The sequence below is a fragment of the Schistocerca piceifrons genome, chromosome 3, assembly GCF_021461385.2.
Source record: "Schistocerca piceifrons isolate TAMUIC-IGC-003096 chromosome 3, iqSchPice1.1, whole genome shotgun sequence".
In the NCBI taxonomy this organism is placed as follows: domain Eukaryota; kingdom Metazoa; phylum Arthropoda; class Insecta; order Orthoptera; family Acrididae; genus Schistocerca; species Schistocerca piceifrons.
The window spans coordinates 383409863-383433154 of record NC_060140.1 but is presented as its reverse complement, the minus strand read 5'-3'; the positions used below and the strand labels follow the sequence as shown (position 1 = coordinate 383433154).

At 42.8% G+C, this 23292-nt stretch overlaps 1 protein-coding gene across 1 annotated transcript in view; it reads right to left on the bottom strand.

Annotated features, from left to right (window-relative positions):
* Positions 1 to 141: 141 nt before the first annotated feature.
* The window catches only part of LOC124790007 (15-hydroxyprostaglandin dehydrogenase [NAD(+)]-like), a 105900-nt gene continuing 82749 nt past the window's right edge, over positions 142 to 23292 (bottom strand). Inside the window, exon 6 of the mRNA XM_047257551.1 lies at positions 142 to 3077. Coding sequence (XP_047113507.1) covers positions 2963 to 3077 — 115 coding nt within the window. The 3' untranslated portion in view covers positions 142 to 2962. The remainder of the gene's footprint in view (positions 3078 to 23292) is intronic.

Here is a 23292-nt window from a genome sequence, read left to right as displayed (position 1 = left end):
ATTAAGAACATTATAAGACATACTAATGAACAAATGTAAGGGTTCTTCTTATAATTTCCGGGTATGCAGCCGGATCCTGTCGACGGGATCCGGCTGCATACCCGGAAATTATTAGAAGAAGAAATACGCCGGGAAAATTTCAGAAGTCACATCAAATGTAAGGGTTACTCTTTTTTTATTAAAACACAGTAACAATTCACACTTATACAAATACTAATGTGATACTGTGATAATGCTACATGGTCAACCTATGCATCAGAAAATTCTACCACCAAACAGAAATTAACCTAAAATTCAACATCAAGGATTTTAATTCTGAACATGCAACTTTCGGCATGTAAGTTAAAGAGGACCTGTACTTTCCTGTCTCATTATTTATACTTTCCTGTCACTGGATCAGTACAACAACCAAAACAATGTCTTCTCATACTCGGCAAGGTGAAGTGACTATTGGGCCATAGTGCAAACTAACTCTGACTCATGATTAGGTACAGTCACATTCCAATTCAAAGTAGCACATGATGTTACCTCACAGTGCAGGCATGAAAAGTGATAGCGAAAAATATTTTAATGGGAAGCCATGACAACATGCTGTTAACTTCATAAATTTTATGAGAATTGTGTGATAGTCCTGAGAAGGCATCAGAACGTAAAAGCAAATGTTGAAAAGAGAAAATTGAGCAAGTCATTCATGTGCAAATTACCAAAAGAGGGTCACGATGTCAAGTAGAGCAGGATTCAAGTATCTACCCCAAAGCAGAATACACAAAATGCATGAAATAAATGTTTCACTGATGATAAAGATAACTGCACTATTAGATAGAAAGTTCTGCAACATTATGAACAGGACAAGGAAATATCCTTTTTGCAAAAACTTCAAAACTTTTACTGCAAAGACTTTGGACTTGCAGGCTAGCAAAGAAACTCTGAGGAAAAACTGTTCCATCTACAGGATTTGATCCCAAAAGGTGGCAGAATTAACTATTCATATTGTATGGATTAGACTACATACTTGCAAACACAGCATACCATAATAGATTTTTATGAAAAATTTAGCACCAGAATTAAAAGCAGCCAGTGGTTTATTTAGATCAACTGTGGCTTCATGCCTACTACATTGTGACTTCTCTGTGACTGTAACAGGAATACTTACTTCATAGTATCAAATAAAACTGGACAGAAAAAAATTACAAATATTTGGAGACAATGACATCAAACTATAGGCACTAGTTAAGGAGCACCAATGTTCTCCTATTCATTCCATTGGCAAAATTTTCCAAGAAAATGATTCCTTCCTACTAGTGCCATACCATCTAGGCTTAAATCCTATTTCTGTCTTATGTCAATCACGACACTTCCTAACCTGAAAAAAATATTGGCTGATGCTTTTGCTGCTAATAAACAGACATTGTGTGTCGTCTAGCATGGTACAAGCCTCTAGAGAGGACACTACTTCAGTGAATTGTGCATCAATTTCACTGCTTTTGTATGCAAGCAGCTTTTCAGTTGATCTCACAAGGTCAACAAGAGCTCCTTCCACCAGAGAAAAATTTGAGGTAAGCAGCAGGACAAAAACTGGGACCTCAGCATTACTAGTCAAAAAGTGCCAATATCTATACCACGTGGTCAGTCTACTTTTGGTCTTGTGTCATTGCGTATCACTGTTGTGACATTAAGAGAATGTAAATGCCAAAAAAATATGTTATGGCTATTGGAGGACAGATACTTAGATGATTGAGGAAACTGAAATACAACAAAATCAGGTTGCACAGATCTGAACGAGAGCTGGCACTATCATCAGCAACTGAAACACATTAGTGACTTAAACAGCAAATGACAAAACAAGAGACATAACTGTGGAAACTTGCAATGTCACTGGAGATACCAGTGTTTCTCGAATGTAATGTGCTGCCCCCCTAGCCAAATAACCAGTTCACCATGCTAAATAATACTCTACTAAAATTTCTTTGTATGCTTGCTTATCAGTTTAACAGGCTGACATATTTATGCACCCCCTCCTCTCTCTCTCTCTCTCTCTCTCTCTCTCTCTCTCTCTACAGGATGACCCCACCTCCTCCTCCACTGCAATAATTTTATACTCCTTCATTTTATACTCCTTCCATTTTCTGACCACCTTGCATTATTACTTTCTTTAGACATGTCTGACAGGTGAATCAGCCTTGGGAAATACAGCCAAGCTTTCACTTTAATGGCGTAGAAAGTGACTTAATAGGTTACAATTTACTGGGATTTGTGTATAAGCTAGAATTATCTTAGATGTAGCTCTTAATAATATTAATACCCTTTTCTGTAAAATTCGGTACTTTTGTAAACAATGCAGATAATTAGCAGCTGAACCATTACACTACACAAATTTGGACTAAAAAGATTATCATCAGAAGTTACTTCTAGCTTATTTATTTATTTGTTTGTTTTAATAAAAGAGGACAGCAGCAGTACTAACGGTCTGAACACAAAGTGGCCTCTTACAGAAGAAAATATCAGTGACTTATTCAAGGTAAATTACATGTTTAAGCACTATCCCTTTGGCTCACTGAATAATTGGTAAGTCTTTCCTTCCCAAAATGGTCCACTGCATCAACAAAATTCCATGTTTACCCTTATATACTTCTAGCTCCCATCACATGTACACAGCAAGTTGGTAGTATGTAATCATGTCCTCTCTTAACCAATATTGTTATCAATTCTAGAAAAAAGGTGAACAGTCATTCTGTTCTTTCTTAAGTGTAACATACAGTGCATAAATATCAACAAATATACAAATGTTTAGGCCAAATTACATAATGTACATATGATAAATGTGACTTGAATGAAAAGCCACAAAAAGCCCATAAATCTGCAAAGCTCTGGAAGAAAATTGTGCATAATATTTGTAGTGTGTTAGATGCACTCCAACAGGCTACTTGTGCAATTAAACTTGTCATAACAGTAAAACCACTGTTTACTGGGTAGTAAAATGTATCTCCCGTGCTGGCTGGTTCTTCTCCACCATCCAAACAGAACCACTGGCTGCCTTCTGCAACAACTGTATCAGCTCCTTTGCCACATGTTCTGCCCTGCAGATTTTCACAAATATTATGTGAACATTATTAATATACACAATGTTAGAATGTTTCAAAATGCAAATGTAAGATGTAATTGGCAGGTATATCACAATCTTCTCTTATAAATTGTGAAAGTACATGTAGTGTCCAGAAGATAATACTTACCAAGAAGAAGTTAATTGTAACAATATCTAAAATGAGAGAAAATAACTAGTAGGCAACTATGTATATGCAACAGTATGCTCTTTCATTGAGACCTAGAACAAATAAAAGTGAAGATTTTTGATAACTAATTGGTAAATAAGGACGGACAACTTACGAAGTGCCTATATCAAAATGAAAAACTAATTACTTGTTCAAAATGGGAAACAAAGTAGTTATGGAACACAGCCTACAAATTTTCTAGACTCAAATTACAGTCATACACTACAATTGGACTAATGGGGACACATGACCCTCCTAAACAATATCCAACGAGCGTTACTTACAGACACTAGAAGTATTTTTAATAAAGGACACAGTAGCTAATTTGTTTCTTCTCCAGCCACACACAATTTTACTGCAATTGTACTGTGTGCAATGGAAAAATAGACAGATATAAAAAAAATGGAAACTGGAGTCACGCTATCACACGGGTATGATAAGGCTGAATTACAAAGACATAGGGACATTATCTACATACTAGAAAAGAAGGCAATGTGGAGGGCATTTCAGGGAAATAATCTGACAAATGTAAGAAACAAGAGCTAGAAATGGGCAGAAGGAATCATTCGTGTGAATCTTTCACTTTTGGATTCCAATTCACCTGCTTTTTTGCCTTCAATGTATTTTTATTGCTTATTTTTCACATACTAGTGTTCCATTCTTTCTTCCAGACCAAATTTTCAATATTCTTCATGTTCCATAATTATCTGACTCTCCCTTTCAACTGAAGTTTCTTCCAGGTACATGAGAAAAGCATGTTTGTTTTATCTAGGTGCCTCCAGTATCCATTTTCATCAGAGTCCAGAGGGTAACAATGTTCACTCCTTTCTTAGTTTCTCCACCTGCATTTTCACACTTTTCTCTGTTTTACGAAGTCTGCTGATAGCGTTGAGACTCATTTCCTTATTCTAAACCAATATATTAGGTGTTGTGTTAAAACACACTTTAGTTCCGGAGGAATGTATGTACAACATTTTTAACCAACAGAAGAGAGTTTTCTAGGACTCGGAATGTATATTGTACATCTATGTCTATGCATCCTTATTTGACCTTTCATTTTCCACTTTGCTTTAATGTTTTCCCTCATTCCAATTTAGTCTCTATGAATCACATGTTAACAAACATGTTTAGAGTGTGCTCATCAGCCTATTTCTTATGTTTGTCCTTTGTTTAATCTTCTCCAAGGAGATTTTTAGTTTATTCTCTCAGGCATTTCGATAAGATGGTTTATCTTTTACATTGCTAGGGGGAGGAGGGGGGTTTGGAACAGCAGAACTCCCACAGACAGGGCCACCAGGGTGGCGGGCAGTTGGGACATAGGGAATAGCTGTCTCTCCACAGGTTTTCAAATTGTGATCCCTTCAGCCACTTATGGAGGTGGAGGTCATACTGTGTTACAGGATGGGCGGAGGGAGGGAGAAAGATGTGGCTGGAAGAGAGCTGGTATCTGGTCTGAGGCGGAGGTAATGACAGGGCCACTGACTGCGAACTGCAGTTGCGACTGGAGCTGTTGGTTTGGCAAGCCATGCGAACATGTCCAGCCTTGATGTTGAACAGCTGACAATGCTTTGCTCCATCCTGTATGCCAACTGAACATGCATGCCCAGACACAGCAGCCTCATATGTAGGTAGGTGTGTATGCAGGATGCACCTGCTACTTAGGACATCGGAGTTCTACAAGGGTGTGATGTGTCTGCTTGTGCAGAATTTTGGCTGGACTGATCCCACTGATGGGAACAGGCCTGATGAGCGAGGATCAATATGTCACAAGGAAGTTGTGCAAGACATCCGAGATTGATGACATCTACAAGACTTCCCACATCGACCAGTCTACACGTTGGTGGTGGGATGAAAAGTGGCAGTGGTCATATGATCAATGCCATTGTGGCTACAGGTTTTGAACTCAGATAACAAACTGGGGCCATTGTCTGACGCCAGGGTACAAGGTGCCCTCTTCAATGGCACAAATCCTCTAACAGCACAGATGGTGGCAGGGGTGCATGCATATGACAGACATTCAGTTCAAGAGAGTGTCTACTACCAGCAACCACATAGAGCCCCCTCGTGGTCTTGCAATATTGACATGGACAATCTTCCAAGGCTGGTCATGGTGGTTCCACAGTGAAACATGTTGAGCTGTGAACACTTAACTGTGGGAGCGGGCATGGCAGGAGCAGCACAGACTTTTAATGTAAGCATCAATGTCAGGCCAGTATAAAAGTACCGCCCCAAAGTGATGCATGGTGGAGCTGGAGGATGCAGCGGTGGATTGTGGGTGGAATGACAACCCACAATGGTCCTCCACGGCTAACATTAAAGTGCTTTCTATGCACTGAGCCAGTATCACAGTGCAAAATAATTGTGGAAAAGTGATTTGACATGAGAGGAAACATGCTGACCAACACTTCTGGACTACTAACAAAACCTTGCATAACTGGGTCACAGAACAATGCCAAGGTGACCTTGTACACTGCCAGCAAGAATTCGCTCAAGGTGGTTTACAGCTGTTTCCTTTTGATTGAATTCCACATCGCAGACAAGACGGAGGCAGGGAAGGGCACCTGTGTTGGTATGTTGGGTGATGGGGCAAAATATATATTTCATAATGATACCCGATTAAAAACAACTGTATTGCTGCAAAATTTGTGCCTTCTTATCTGGTAGCTTGCCTTCTTCTCTAGTAGCTTAGGCCGATGGCTGAACAAGGAAATTAAAGGTTTGTGTTCAATCAACAGGAAACTTACTGCGATTAAAAAAAAAATAAATAAATAAAAAAAATGAAGCTTCTTAAATCATAAATGAATGCTGAAGCCTTCTCTTCAATCTGGGAACAGATGAATAGCGCAGCATTTAAAATTTTGGAGACAAAGGCTATTGGGTGCTGCGAGCTATCTGACAACTTGTGTGACAAAATCACCACAATGTAATTCTGGGACACATCCATCGCCAGTGTCAGCGGCAGACCAGGTATGTAAGGCATCAGACAAAGGTGACTTGAGACCATCTTTAAGGTGCTGAAAAGCCTGTGTGAATTCAATGTCCTCCTCATGTGGCTGATTCAAAGGGTGTGCCATCTGTGGCACGTTGAGAATAAATGTGGTGAAGTATGTTATTTTCCCTAGAAATGATTGCACCAGAAGGACTATCAACTGCTATCAAGCCTCTTCAAGCAACTGGATACACACATCCTTTAAACCAATTTATGAAAAATAGTGGCCCCCACCTAGTTTAGATAACTCCTCTAAGTGAGGCAGTGAGTAAGGATCAATGTCACAGTTTGAGTTAACTGTGGACTTAAAATCACCACAAATATGTAATGAGCTGTTCACTTTTTTAACGAACTCTATAGGCACTGCCCACTGACTGATGGAAAATGGGGATGTAACACCTTGGTAGAATGGGGAGATAATGCCTTGGTCCTGAAGCCATGCAAGTTATGCCTGAACAGCCATGTGAACTATAAATGGCAGTGGTCAAACTCAGCAAAATTTAGCACAGCCAAAGGCTTCAAAGAAATATGACCCATAACATTACACGCAAACCCCATCATTGGTTCGAAAATCTCCTCAGAAGACATCTACAGTCTGTCAAGATAGGAGAAAGATACTGTAGTGGGCACTAATTTCAGTTAGTTCCCTTGATTAAAGACAAGACTATGTTGGCACTTTGCTGGAACTCCACAGATTGAGCAAACAGCATCAAAGCCAAAGTGACTTTCTGCTGTGGTAATAAGGAAACTGCCAGTTCTGCAGTGTACCCATATTTACCGCAGCATTTTCCTCCTGCTGCTGTTGAGCACATGGCCGTCAGGCAGGTCGCTGACAGATGACAGCCAGATGACCGCTTTTGCCATAGGTCCAGCTGTTTGCTGGAAGATGCAGGCTTCAACTGCCAGACAGGACTGAAGGTTTTTGATGTGTGTGATGTATGTTGCAGTGCTGAGGAGGGAGGGCAATTCAGACCTCCCCAAACATTACAGAAAAGACCATGCAATGCTGAGGAGGAAGCAGAATCATCAACGTACTTGAGTCTCTCATAAGAGGCTGGAGATCCAGAGGCCCATGAACTCGGGTGAGACTTAGAGCAAAAGTAGATGATGATGAGTTGGAATCGTCAGTTGACCAATGCTTACAATAGTGGCTAACAATCTGGGAAACCAGAGCATCATTTGTAAAAACCTGTTGAGCTTCCAAAGCAACTTCGAAAGATTTAAGCAATCTGAAGTGCTTCACCAAGATTAGGATCAGATTCAGCTAAAGCTTTTGTGGTGACCTTCCTGTCAGGAGTAAGCTGCACAATCACATCTCAAATCAATGAATCCGCATAGGAGACCTAAAAAGTTCTGACACGTGAATTTGCACTTGCATGCACGACACTGCAAGTCAGCAGCCCAAGCTGCGTATCACTGTCCATGTTGTTTATGACAGTGATTAATCTGGAGCCTAACCACAACAAACTGCCTCTTCTGAGCATAGTATTCAGGTCGATAGACACACAAACAAACACAAACAAACACACAAAATTCTAGCTTTCGCAACAAACGGTTGCTTCGTCAGGAAAGAGGGAAGGAAAGACGAAAGGAAGTGGGTTTTAAGGGAGAGGGTAAGGAGTCATTCCAATCCCCGGGAGTGGAAAGACTTACCTTAGGGGGAAAAAAGGACAGGTATACACTCGCACACACACACATATCCATCCACACATACAGACACAAGCAGACATATATAAACACAAAGAGTTTGGGCAGAGATGTCAGTCGAGGCGGAGGTGTAGAGGCAAAGAAGTTGTTGAAAGACAGGTGAGGTATGAGTAGCGGCAACTTGAAATTAGCGGAGATTGAGGCCTGGCGGATAACGAGAAGAGAGGATATACTGAAGGGCAAGTTCCCATCTCCGGAGTTCGGATAGGTTGGTGTTGGTGGGAAGTATCCAGATAACCCGGACGGTGTAACACTGTGCCAAAATGTGCTGGCTGTGCACCAAGGCATGTTTAGCCACAGGGTGATCCTCATTAGCAACAAACACTGTCTGCCTGTGTCCATTCATGCAAATGGACAGTTTGTTGCTGGTCATTCCCACATAGAATGCATCACAGTGTAGGCAGGCCAGTTGGTAAATCACGTGGGTGCTTTCACACGTGGCTCTGCCTTTGATCGTGTACACCTTCCGGGTTACAGGACTGGAGTAGGTGGTGGTGGGAGGGTGCATGGGACAGGTTTTGCACCGGGGGCGGTTACAAGGATAGGAGCCAGAGGGTGGGGAAGGTGGTTTGGGGATTTCATAGGGATGAACTAACAGGTTACGAAGGTTAGGTGGACGGCGGAAAGACACTCTTGGCGGAGTGGGGAGGATTTCATGAAGGATGGATCTCATTTCAGGGCAGGATTTGAGGAAGTCGTATCCCTGCTGGAGAGCCACATTCAGAGTCTGGTCCAGTCCCGGAAAGTATCCTGTCACAAGTGGGGCACTTTTGTGGTTCTTCTGTGGGGGATTCTGGGTTTGAGGGGATGAGGAAGTGGCTCTGGTTATTTGCTTCTGTACCAGGTCGGGAGGGTAGTTGCGGGATGCGAAAGCTGTTGTCAGGTTGTTGGTGTAATGATTCAGGGATTCCAGACTGGAGCAGATTCGTTTGCCACGAAGACCTAGGCTGTAGGGAAGGGCCTCGCTGCGATGGAGCATTTCCTTTCACGCCGATCACCTGCCACCCTACCTAAAACCTCGTTCCTCATTACCTTAGCCAGCTTCATCCTGACCCACAACTTCTTCACTTTTGAAGGCCAGACATACCAACAATTAAAGGGAACGGCCATGGGTACCAGGATGGCCCCTCGTACGCCAACCTATTCATGGGTCGCTTAGAGGAAGCCTTCTTGGTTACCCAGGTCTGCCAACCCAAAGTTTGGTACAGATTTATTGATGACATCTTCATGATCTGGACTCACAGTGAAGATTGGACTCACAGTGAAGAAGAACTCCAGAATTTCCTCTCCAACCTCAACTCCTTTGGTTCCATCAGATTCACCTGGTCCTACTCCAAATCCCATGCCACTTTCCTTGACGTTGACCTCCACCTGTCCAATGGCCAACTTCACACGTCCGTCCACATCAAACCCACCAACAAGCAACAGTACCTCCATTATGACAGCTGCCACCCATTCCACATCAAACGGTCCCTTCCCTACAGCCTAGGTCTTCGTGGCAAACGAATCTGCTCCAGTCCGGAATCCCTGAATCATTACACCAACAACCTGACAACAGCTTTCGCATCCCGCAACTACCCTCCCGACCTGGTACAGAAGCAAATAACCAGAGCCACTTCCTCATCCCCTCAAACCCAGAATCCCCCACAGAAGAACCACAAAAGTGCCCCACTTGTGACAGGATACTTTCCGGGACTGGACCAGACTCTGAATGTGGCTCTCCAGCAGGGATATGACTTCCTCAAATCCTGCCCTGAAATGAGATCCATCCTTCATGAAATCCTCCCCACTCCGCCAAGAGTGTCTTTCCGCCGTCCACCTAACCTTCGTAACCTGTTAGTTCATCCCTATGAAATCCCCAAACCACCTTCCCCACCCTCTGGCTCCTATCCTTGTAACCGCCCCTGGTGCAAAACCTGTCCCATGCACCCTCCCACCACCACCTACTCCAGTCCTGTAACCCGGAAGGTGTACACGATCAAAGGCAGAGCCACGTGTGAAAGCACCCATGTGATTTACCAACTGGCCTGCCTACACTGTGATGCATTCTATGTGGGAATGACCAGCAACAAACTGTCCATTTGCATGAATGGACACAGGCAGACAGTGTTTGTTGGTAATGAGGATCACCCTGTGGCTAAACATACCTTGGTGCACAGCCAGCACATCTTGGCACAGTGTTACACTGTCCGGGTTATCTGGATACTTCCCACCAACACCAACCTATCCGAACTCCGGAGATGGGAACTTGCCCTTCAGTATATCCTCTCTTCTCGTTATCCGCCAGGCCTCAATCTCCGCTAATTTCAAGTTGCCGCTACTCATACCTCACCTGTCTTTCAACAACTTCTTTGCCTCTACACCTCCGCCTCGACTGACATCTCTGCCCGAACTCTTTGTGTTTATATATGTCTGCTTGTGTCTGTATGTGTGGATGGATGTGTGTGTGTGTGTGTGTGTGTGTGTGTGTGTATACCTGTCCTTTTTTCCCCCTAAGGTAAGTCTTTCCGCTCCCGGGATTGGAATGACTCCTTACCCTCTCCCTTAAAACCCACTTCCTTTCGTCTTTCCCTCTCCTTCCCTCTTTCCTGATGAGGCAACAGTTTGTTGCGAAAGCTTGAATTTTGTGTGTATGTTTGTGTGTCTATCGACCTGCCAGCGCCTTTGTTCGATAAGTCACCTCATCTTTGTTTTTATATATAATTTTTCCCACGTGGAATGTTTCCCTCTATTTTTTATATATATATATATATATATATATATATATATATATATATATATGACTATAATAGAGGGAAACATTCCATATATATATTCCATATATATATAAAACAGTAGCATTCAAAATGACTGAGATAGACTTCCAAGCTCTCTCCAACAAGCTGTGTGTGTGTGTGTGTGTGTGTGTGTGTGTGTGTGTGTGTGTGTGTGTGAGAGAGAGAGAGAGAGAGAGAGAGAGAGAGAGAGAGAGAGAGAGATTGGGGGGGTTGGGGGGGGGGGGGGCAGGGTAGGGGCATTCAATGACAGTTTTACAAAATCAGCAGAAACAAAGCTGATTAAAAAGGAGGAAATGCAATAAAATTGACAAAAATCAATCTGAGGTAAACTGCATTCACTCTCACCCATAATCACATGCACAATCACATCATGGAATAAACTGTTAGAAGTGTTCAGATGTTCTAAAACTGTTAAACAAAATGAAGTAAGACGACAGGAAAACTACAATTAATTGACATGAATTAATTGACATGAATATGTGGCTGGCTGGTTACTTACATAAAAACATGGATTAGCCAGCCACCTTGACATTAAAACCATCACCCTAAATTTTAGAGAGCAAGTCGGACAATTCACAAAATTTTACAACTCATATCACATTCATTTGGCGGTCAGCTAATACTTCAACAAATGTGCAGCTGCCCTTTGGCTCAACAGTAAAAACCAGTCTATTAAAATGTGGTGCACTGTGATTTGTATGCCACATGCACCACACACTGAAAGGTACTCTTGCCAGAGCAAGATGACGTGTGTCATATGGCTGTAACCTATACAAAGACAAGTAAGGAGGACCTTACCCCACCTCCATGGCTGGAAGGAGGTATGCCATGGCTGCACTGTAGACTTTACTGGATGCAGCTTATTATCTGCCACTTCCAGATGCTCTTCTTCCCATCAACACATGACACTGTACCTCAACAGGGAGGCAAGAGCCTGCAGAGGCGTGGCACATTCGACTGACTGAAGATCGCGCCATGCCTCCTTGGCTGCTATATTTGCCCTTTCATTTCCCACAATACCCATGTGCTCTGGCACCCAACAGAAAGACACCTCCTTCACCAGCCTTTGTAATTGGAAGAGGGCATCCTGAATATCCTAGACTGGGTACAAGTATGGTAGAGAGTGAAGGGCCCTCTCAAAATTGGAACGGACAAGGAATTTAGCACTAGAAACACGTCTTTCTGCTACAGTGCCCACAAGATCAAGTATAATTCTGTGTACAATACAGCAAACTCGTGAGGCAATTGGATCTCGAGGACATGAATGCAGACAACAACACAGAAATCAAGCAGAGTCCATCCGTTTGGACCCACCCATAAATACAGCTATAGAGTCAAGGTACTCGGTTAAAATGTCACAAAATAATGTATTAAAACATATGCAGGAGTGCAAACCTCTCCTGCACTGTACTAACTCTAAAGTTACTCTGGGTCTCAGTAGTAATCTATCTGGTACACGGTTTAAACCCTGGCATTGGGGTTGTGCTTATTTCACACCAAGTGACTCCAGCACACAGCCTGGGAATCCCAAATGCCCTTGTTGTTCATGGGCAACTAGAGAAAAGGTGTTCCAGAAACAGACGAGCAACAGTATAGTATGCAGGTGAATTTGGAGCAGCAAGGAACTTACGTGCATGATGCAATATGATGAGCTACCACCAGAAGGTGAGTAGCAGTTTCCCAACCTCAGCACAGAGACTGGTACGGCGCTAGTGCTATAAGCACACATGGCCAGCCTAATCCTCTAATAGTGGATACTATCAATAAACTTCAGATAAGTATACCATGCTGATCCACACACTGCCCACCCACAGTCTAGGTGCAATCACACGAAAGCCCTATTAAACTTGAGTACATATGCCTGGCTATGGCACTTTAAGATATTCAGTGACTTCCAGGTTCTGACTTACAAGTCTCGCACATGGTAACCACGAAAGCCTGGAGCCGAAAATGGGGCCCTGGGCCCAGAACCCCCCCCCCCCCCCCCTCTCTCTCTCTCTCTCTCTCTCTCTCTCTCTCTCTCTCTCTCACACACACACACACACACACACTAATCTGCAGAAAATTGAAAATACATCTTTGTAGCCCACTACTCTAAACTCTGCACTGGAAGTTGCAACTGATGATTCATTGTGACAACATTGAAGGAGGAACAGAAAAGTGCAAAATCATCCACAAATAAGGAGAACTGTGCAGGACCCCTTACCTTAGAAGTGATATTGTTTATGACTACGACTAAGAGAGTAACAATTAAAATGCTGCCCTGATGAATACTGTTTTCCTGCTCAAAACAATTCAAGAGCAAGTCACTAACTTGGGACTGAAAAAAGCACTTAGAGAGGAAGGACTGTGTGAAGATGGGGAGGTGGTCACAAAACCCCCATTGGTGGAGCTGCCCTAGAATACTCGGTCTGCAAGTAGTAACACATGCGTTACTTACACTGTGTTCAAAAGTATCCGAACACCCCCAAAAGCATTGTTTTTCATATTAGATGCATTGTGCTGACACCTACTGTCATGTACTCCAGATCAGCGACCTCAGTAGTCATTAGATGTTGTGAGAGAGCAGAATGGGGCGCTATGCACAACTCGTGAACTTCGAACGGTGGCCAGATGATTGGATGTAATTTGTGTTATACGTCTGTATGCGAGATTTCCACACTCCTAAACATCCCTAGCTCCACTGTTTCCACTGTGATACTGAAGAGGCACGTGATACTGAAGGGGCACGTACAGCACAAAAGCGTACAGGCCGAGCTCGTCTGTTGACTGACAGAGACTGCCGGCAGTTGAAGAGGGTCGTAATGGGAGATAGGCAGACATCTATTCAGACCATTACACAGGAATTCCAAACTGCATCAGGATCCACTGCAAGTACTATGACAGCTAGGCAGAAGGTGAGAAAACTTGGATTTCATGGTCGAGCGACTGCTCATAAGCCACACATCATGCCTGTAAATGCCAAAACGACACCTAGCTTTGTGTAAGGAGCGTAAACATTGGACGATTGAACAGTGGAAAAATGCTGTGTGGTGTGACAAATCACGGTACACAATGTGGCGATCCGGTGGCAGGGTGTGGGTATGGTGAATGCCAGATGAACGTCATCTGCCAGCGTGCGTAGTGTCAACAGTAAAATTCGGAGGCGGTGGTGTTGTGGTGTGGTTGTGTTTTCCATCGAGGAGGCTTGCATCACTTGTTGGTTTGAGTGGCACTATCACAGCACAACCCTACATTGATGTTTTAAGCACCTCCATGCTTCCCACTGTTGTAGAGCAATTCAGGGGTGGCGATTGCATCTTTCAACATGATCTATCACCTGTTCATAATGCACGGCCTGTGGCAGAGTGGTTAGACGATAATAACATCCATGTAATGGACTGACCTGCACAGAGTCCTGACCTGAATTCTACAGAACATCTTTGGGATGTTTTGGAATAGTGTACTGCATTTGGTCATGACCAGGTGCAATATCACGAGCCTCAGACAGTGCCAAACCCAGCTCCCACATGGAGATTAGGCAGCTGTATGACTCAGAATTGTTCGATCTAAACTCCAACTGCTGCCGCCCCCCCACCCCCTTCCCTCCCCCAGTCTCGTGGTAGCAGCAGAACACCTCTGCAGCTTTGCAAGTGCACTGACGAAGGCAGGTTTTAGATTAGTACTGACACTAGAAACCACAGTTTGTGTAGAGGCATCAACAGGTGGAACAGGCTTTTTACGGGCCGAAGCAAAAGATGTAGTACAAGCGGGAGGCTTCATGGCCTTATACGAAGTATCCCCAAAGTCTTCCTTAAGTGGCGAGCCTCCCGTATCTCACCTTGCGGGGTGTGCAAGGTTGGCAGCTCATTCAAGTCTTGCTTGCATATGTTCTGTGGACCTGCAATGGTAGGGTGGGGGAAGTAGTGTTGCATGTACATTGCAGCTATTAGTTGTGTCATTGTCTAATTCTTGTGTAAGCTGAGTGTAGTGAAAACATTTACTATTGCAGAGAAAGCACTTTTAGTGGAAGATGTCTTCCATGCAGGAGGAAACTTTACAGAGCATGTCAGGCGGCAATTTAGAGTGCGATTTCCTGCTTCGAGGTGTCTGCATCATGACACTCTAAGTGATTTAATTCGCAAATTAGAGACAGCATGTTCAGTTCATGATGCATCATAAACTGGTTGGCCGAGAATTTTCACACTATGGAAGCTTGACGACATTTCGGACATCATGTTGTGGAGTCCAACAAACTCAGTGAGGAGATTATTGCAAGAAGTTAAAGTGTCTCATACAACAGCACCTAAGACCAAATCCAAAGAACTGGCGATGTATCTGTATAAAATTACTGCTTTGCAACAATTACATTGTATGGGCCATGTGAAACAAACAGCACATTGTGAATGGCTCCAGCAATTTGTTAACCAATATGGGGTTGGTGTTTTTACTGATTAGGCTTGATTTCACCTATCTGCGTACACTATTTCCCAAAATTCACGAATTTTGTCATCAGAAAACCTACATGCCTTAAGAGAAATGCCATTACATGCAGATAAAATTCGCAAATCTCTTCTGATACTGCTGACACATCTAATGTCTATCATTCCCAGATAATTTATCCATTTCTTGACCTGCTGAACAAAAATGAGCTGAATCATTCATTTTTCCAACAAGACGATGCTGCTGTTCATGCGGCTCACCCATTCCTATGACTTTTACATGAAATCTTTGGAGACACAGTAATTTCAAAAGGACTCTGGCCCCCATGGAGAGACAGTAATTTCAAAAGGACTCTGGCCCCCACATTCACCGGACCTGTCTCTGCCCAACTATTTCCTTTGGGGTGCGGCTAAAACATTTGTATATCAAAATAACCCAAAGACAATAGATGAACTGCAGACAGCGATAATTGAGTACTGCATTCAATTACACGTGAAGCACTGCTACAGTGTTGAAATACGCCTTCAAGAAAGAGGAAAACATTTCCAGCACCTACTGTGATAATGGTGAGTGCAGTGTATTTAATTGCAATTAATTAATTTCACTGTTTTAAGGGTAACAATGTTGAACCCAATCTTCTGAATAACTGCAGCCATTAGCAGTGAATCCCAGCCCCTACCTTATACAGCGACATGAATGTGCTGCCAACCTTAGGCAAGGCACATGGAGCGCGCTGCTGTAGATCTTCTTGGCCTCACCAACAGGATGCGCTTTCTTGTTTTAATATCCTGCATCTTGTTTTCTTCAAGAGAGATGCTGCTGTCTCTACTCCAGATAGGGTGGTCCCCAGAGCAACTTTACATGTTCTGGAGGAAAGAAACAAATGATGAATCTCCGGGAGCTTTACCCCATTTACCCCTAGTGGATTCTCCCTTACATCCCAGTGAGTTGCCAAAAGTACTGGGACTTAAAACAGTGCATTGGGTTCAGGACATAGGGCCACGTGCTTAAGTGAAACCTGTCTTGATAAGCTCTGAGAGTTTCATGCTATTGAAGGTACAGATAAAGGAGCTGGATTTTACCAAATCTCCATCCACCCTTTTCATGATGTTTTGCACATTGACAATACCTTCTGGAGACCACTCATCTTTCCATTCTTCTTTGGGAATATCTATAAGATCTCTACATGACAACACCTTTGGTGTAGTTCAGTGTTTATGCAGTGCCATTTCAATTGCATATTCTCAAAGGTATTTGGCTTTCCAATGTTCATAGCTTGTTGGAAACTACAAGTTTCAACCAACAGTGCCCCATATTACAATCGTTTGACGGATTTTGAAGTTCTTTGAAGTTCAGCGATTCCCTCTAAACTTTTTGGATGTAGAAAGGCAAAACTTTCTCAAAGGTTCCCTCTTTCTGTTTAGCTACTAACAATACATTCCAACTAGCAGAACTCTGAAAAATTTTTGAGCCTGGAGGACTGGCAACACAAGCTGTCTTGTTAGAGTGGGTGTTGGTACCTGCCAGTGGCCCCTCCATTCTGCTGGGACGTGGAGGAGAAAATTTTTGAGCGTTCCATCTCAGTCCCAAGTGCAGCTACAGAAAAAATGGTCCATCCAAGGAGAGCTCTGTGTGTCTAGGTAAGCCTTATACAACTGTGGTACAGTAGTTTTCCCAGAGAGTGCCTCCTAAGGACTGTTCTACCTCAACAGTTATGCACCTGATTGGTGTGCAGCATAACTTTGATTGAGGTGTTTCTTATAGAAGTTTTTACCATCACTGTGATCTGGGTGGTTCAACCAAGATCGCCATTCTCTATTGCAAAAACATTCCACTGCCACAGAGCACAGCATGCCCAAAACGTATGGCGACAGGGCTTGCAGACTTACCAGCCCCAGCTCAGAAACCTCAGTGTCACCAAGCCCATACCCAGCTAACTTATGGTAAGCCCCTGGAGACGCGACTGACGTATTTGTTGCTAATGAGACGAGAACTGGAGAAGAGTAGCCTACTGCTCTTGAGCTGCAAATTGCTGCTCTTGTAGCTGCTGCTACAATGACAGCTGTTGCTGCCACAGTTACTTAAACTTGGCATCCATATACAATATCCAGAAGTAAACATGTCACTAGAACTTCTTGCCACTAAAGTGTTTGCATGCGGCACGAATGCGTACTCAGGGTACAAAGCCTTGGTGGTTGTGAGTGGAGTGCTGTATTAACACCAAGAACATAAGCCAAAAAGTCAATGATACAGATATTACAATGGTTTTTATTAAGGAGCCACCAAGATTGTTGCATTATCTGCCTGCTGAATCTCAGAGGCAAGGTCAGTCAGTTTCCTAAATCCAAAAGTGAATTTTAAGAAAAACTGTAATCCAATTTTTTTTTTAATTTTCAAGAATCTCCTGTATATTAAGTCAATTAATTGAAATTTTATGCCAAGAGACAATATTCTTCTATTTTTTTCCTATGTTCCAATGGTACAGCTCCTAAACATTTTGCCTGATCTTAAGTTTTGTCATGTCTAAGCAAAGACTTTCCAATTATCAGAGTCTTCTTGGAACAAATAAAATTTATCTTAACATTCTTAAGATAATAACTGAATCACATATGGTACCTCTCCATACTTTGATCTTCATAATTTGCTTTGTTGTTGTTTTGAAGACTGCAATATGGTCAATCTGCTTCTCTCTGTTCAAGTTACTCAGAAGCCGAAAAGTCTTGTGGTGTTATATTGTTACTGATCATCATCTATTTCTTCTAGTACCTGGTCACTTCCTGTCAACCACTCCAGGAACCATAATTTTCTTTCCTTTTCTTTCTAGCTTCATCCTGTTGTTTATGAAGTAATGAATGGGCCCAGTGCTAATATAATTATGATACTTTGAGGTTTCAGTGTACCTTTTCAGTTACTTTGTTTATACTCTATGTGATATTTGGTGCCTATAGCTTTACGCAGATTTACAGTTAGAGTTGAAGATGAAAAGTTATCAGGCTGGTTATGAATTAGTTTGTTTTTTACATAAACAATAAGATGTATTTTTATATCAACCACTTTTAAATTAACATCCCATCTCTAACATTTTTCTTGTGTGTAAATTCTGTCCCTGAAATGTGAGCCAGGAAAGTGTGCAAAATACTCCTCTATACCTGCAACTATATTTTCATTCAATTTGGAACATTTCCAGCCCCAAATTTTGTAAATGTAGGAACAGATGGAAGTTAAAAGGGGTCAAAACTTGCTAACAGGGTGAACGTTCCTATAGAAATTACTGATATACTTCCATACAGTTTTTTCATTCATAAAATATGGTAAAGCTAATCACTCACACAAAGGGGACAGATGTGTGGTGCACACAAAAATGTAATGCGGAACAGCATTCATACCAGCTTTCACACTCTTGCTCTTTTTGCAATGGATACTCACACAGATATCCAAATATACACTCCCTGCAGGCACAGCTAGAGTAGTTATCAATTACTGAGAGCAGCTGTCAATTATTGAGAGCTGCTGCCCGGTCAAATAGAGGTGGGGTAGGAGTTAGAGAAAGAAGCAAGAAGGGGGCTGCAGGATAGTGTGAGGCAGATATTTCAACAGGTGTCTCAGGGGCTGCGCAACAAGATGACACAAGTTCAGAGGGGTAGATAGTATGGAGGAGAGGGTATGGTGAGAGGAGAGGGGGAAAGGGGGAGAGGGAGAGGAGGAGGAGGAGGGAGAGGGAGAGGAGGAGGGAGAGGGAGAGGAGGGAGGGAGAGGAGGAGGGAGAGGGAGAGGAGGAGGGAGAGGGAGAGGAGGAGGGAGAGGGAGAGGGAGAGGGAGAGGGGGGGGTCACATTGGGGGGGGGGGGGGGGGCGAGGAGTGGAAGTGGGAGCGAGAGTGGTGGGAGAAGGCAGTACACAATTTGGACAAGGAAGGAGGTGTGGACAGAAGAGAGAAGGGTAAAGGTAACATAAAACAGTGGGAAGTTTGCAGAGGTTTATGCCAGGGGGTGGCAACAGTGCAGCATATGCTGGAGAGACAATTCCCACCTTCGTAATTTCGATAAATTTGTGCTGGAAGGGAGTATCCAAACGATCCGAATAGTGAAGCAGCTGTGTAAGTCATTTGTGTTGTGGTGTGCAACATTTTTGGCAACTGGATGGTCAGGTCCGAGTTTGGTCATAGTTTGGCAGTGTCCATTTATGCGAGAAGACAGTTGGTTACTCGTAACGGCCACATAGAATGCTGTACAACAGTACAGTGATTGCTGCATTGGTGATGTGTAACATGGCCACTTTCACATTTGACCCTGTTTTTTATTGGGTAGAAGATACCTGTGATAGGAGATAGTGGGTGATTGGATGGGAAGGCTCTTGCTCCTGGCTCAACCACAAGACAATGTGCCATGGGGCACATGACTGAGAGCTGGATTGGAGTAGGGATTCACAAGAACACTCTGTAAGTGGCTGTGCAGCAGAACACTACTTCGGGTGATGTGGGTATGTTTTTGTGTAGATATCTCTCACTCTAGGCTCAACAAGAGGTAGTCAAAGCACTGCTGAATGATTTAGTTGAGCTTTTCAAGGCCAGTGATTCTGGGTGATCAGAAGACTGATAACCAGTGGCTGATTAACAGGTTTATTGGTTTCAGAGGAGGAAATGGCACAGGAGATCTGTTTATGGATGAGCTGTGCCATCTCATCCTGTGACAACAGCAAACCTTTTAACCAGCTGCCAACCAGCACTACTCTGATCATCCTGGCCTTGAAAAGTCCAACCACTTCCTTCACTGGGGCTTCGACAAACTCTTGTCATACCCTGAGATGAAGGATAATTCTATCAAAAATCCTAACCACATCACCCAAAGTAGTCTCCTACCCCCCCCCCCCCCCCCCCCATTCCCTTGTGGTGAAGCCAGGCAAGACCTGTACAATACACCCACTCACCAACTACTTCTGCAGTGCATCAAGGGCATTTCCTATCCTATCCTATAAAAGTAAGGGCCACATGTGAAAGCAGCCATATTGTGTATCAGCTAAGCTGCAATTACTGTACAGCATTTTATGCAATCATGGCAAGTACCCAACTGTCTACTCGAATGAGAGCCCATACCAAACTGGAGCAATCAGCAAACTTGGCCACTCAGTTGCCAAACATGTTGCACACCACAACATAAATGATTTCAGCAGCTGTTTCACTATGCAGGCAATTTGGATACTTATTTCCAGCACAAGCTTCTCTGAGCTATGCAGATGGAAAATCTCTCTCCAGCATATCCTACACTCTAGCAATACTCGTGGCCAACCTCCACTAACTGTTTCCCACTGTCTCGAATCACTTTTTCCCTTCTTTCTTCTGTCCACACCTCTCCTTCCCTGTCCAGATCATATACTGCCTTCTCCTATCATTCTTCCTCCTACCCTTATGTGGGCATTCTCTCTCTCCCCCCCCCCCCTCCCCCTTTCCACCTCTCTTCCTTTCTCTTTCCTCTCCTGTCTCCCTTCTTCATCTCCACCTTCCTCTCCTCCCCCCCCCCCCCCTCTATACCCCTATGCACTCTACCCTCTGAAATCCTTTCATTTTGTTGTGCAGCCACTTAGTAATCCGTGAGAAGACCTGTCTTTCACTATCTCCTTACCCCCTTCTTGCCTCATGCATCTTTCCCTATCTGTTCCCCACCTCCAGCAGGCCAGGCAACTGCTCTCTATAATAAAAAAAAAACAATATTCAGTCTCTATGCAACTGCAGGAATGTGCATTTGGATGTATGCATGGCTGTGTCTGTGAATGTGTGTACTTTTATCAGAACAAGAGCAAGAGCTCAAAAGGTAGCGTGAATATTGTTTTCTGTCACATGTTTCCATGCGCCACACATTGGTCTGCTATAAGCGAGTTGTTGCCTTTCCCATACTTTACAAATTGTTCCATGCATGAATTTCAGTCTGCTCATTGGCAGACCATTTGTAGTGTCCTGATGACAGTTGATGGGTAATTTTACAATCAATCCTCTTCTCACATATTTTATCAGCCAGGTAGTACTGAAGACTTAAGTAGTAATTGGCAGTTATTGCTTCACACTTTAGTCAGCAGTCAATAAGGAAAATTCCTTTAAAATCACAAAACAAATAATTTCCCATTTCTGGTGTAAGAACACCAGTGTCCATCTACTGTTTTGATTACTGATTCATTTTTGGCTGAAATGGTGGACCAATGTGGCATCCACAGAAACAAATCAGCACACTTATTTATTTATTTATCGTGTCAAAAGTATGTGTGTCTATAAATATATATATTAAGTGTTGACATAATTTTACACAAAAGAAGACCAAAAATTGGACACTTCAAGTGCATTTGGTGTAGCTCTCATAAGGTCTTGCATGGTGCAGGTGGTTGGTGATGAGGAACACAAGGAAACGGCTGTTAGTCTGCTCAATGCCACACTGGCACAGAACTGAGTCCACAGAAAAACCCCAAATCCGCAGATTGGTCTTGCATCTCGTTGTGTTTGATTGTAACCTATTGACAGACCTACTTATTGACCACTTCTCCGAATGTCCAGGGGGAAATTCTTCCTTTGGAGCCATCCATTCTCCCAAATACCAACATTCTCCCGTCATCGCGAGATCCTTGCCGTTTGTGGATTCTCGATGAGGGCCTCAGTACTTGTCAAGAATCTCTCTCTCAATTTCAGCCTAGGGTGTGCGGGCTGACGACCATATAGTGGATGGGCTTCCTTCGTTGTGGCCTTACTTTTCTCATATCTCAGAGCTACCTCACGTCTGATTTCAGGAGGAGCTATGCCAGCGAGGCAATGGAGTTTGTCCACAGGAATAGGTCTTAAGCAACCTGTGATAATCCGGCAAGACTCATTTAGAGCCACATCTACATTCCTGGCATGACTGGACTTGTACCATACCGAACATGCATATTCAGCAGTGGAATAAATAGAGCAAGTGCGCTTGAGCGCACAGTGCATGGATTAACACTCCATGATGTACCTGTCAATTTTCGCACTATGTTATTTCTCGCTGCCACTTTCTGTTTAGTGTTTAGGCAATGCTTTTTATATGTTATCGTCGATCCAGAGTTACTCCAAGATATTTGGGAGCAGGATAATGTTCAAGTATGATGCCTCTAACTCAGTTAGACCCTTTTCAAAATGGTTCACACATTGTTTTTGCATTTACTTTTTGTCAGAATTTGGAAAATTTCATCCATATTGCGAAAAAATCTCTCACAGTTAATCTTTCTTCTAATATGCCATTCATCATCTATTTCTTACACATTTAATCAGCTTCAGGTTACCTTCCATTAGGAATGTGGATGCACTCAGCAACTGTGATCTGATTTATAAATTATAGAGTGCAGCAATCAGTCGTCCTTTTTTTGCAAGTATTATTTGGCAAATCCAGATTTCAGCTAGTGCCCATCAATTATCAATGCTAAAAAATACAAGTAGTACATGATCAGGCGATACTACAAAACCTTTCAACTCGTGGAATAACCTATATGGCTTATACATTAGATTACATACCACTATTTTCTAGTGTCATTGCATGTCAGTTCCCTGTTGTTTGGGCGACAGTCAATTCTTTGAATACTACTGTATAATGAAGGTAGGCTGGGGGGGAGAACACATCATTTGGCTGTATGGTGCCCTCTATATGAACTATGTAATATATAACACTCAAAGGAGAGCAGTTATGGTCTCTAGTAAAAGAATTTCAAATTTGCATAGGAATTACATAAAATAAAACATAAGTAAAATTATTTACATTGCTGTCTGACTTATTTCCACATTTTCCAGTAAACACAGAAAATATTTTTAAAAAATTTCAGGCTCTCTCCTTGCATGTCAATTGTTTTGTTATTCTGTAAACACATGTAACATCAGATGGGTAAAACCTTTTTCAAAAATAAATTTACAAGACACAAGGAGGCACATGCTATATGCTGCAACTATTATTAGAACTGATTTGATTTAAATGTTTTTGTCTTTATACTATTTTTCTCTTTATTTGAACATAATGACGGGTATATTGTTCCTCTTATTTACTGAGTGGTTCGTAGATGGCACCAATTGTAAGTAAGATGGGTAGGTGGTGTGACTTGGCATTCCGTTACAGATGTAGACAGTACTAGTATCTGTG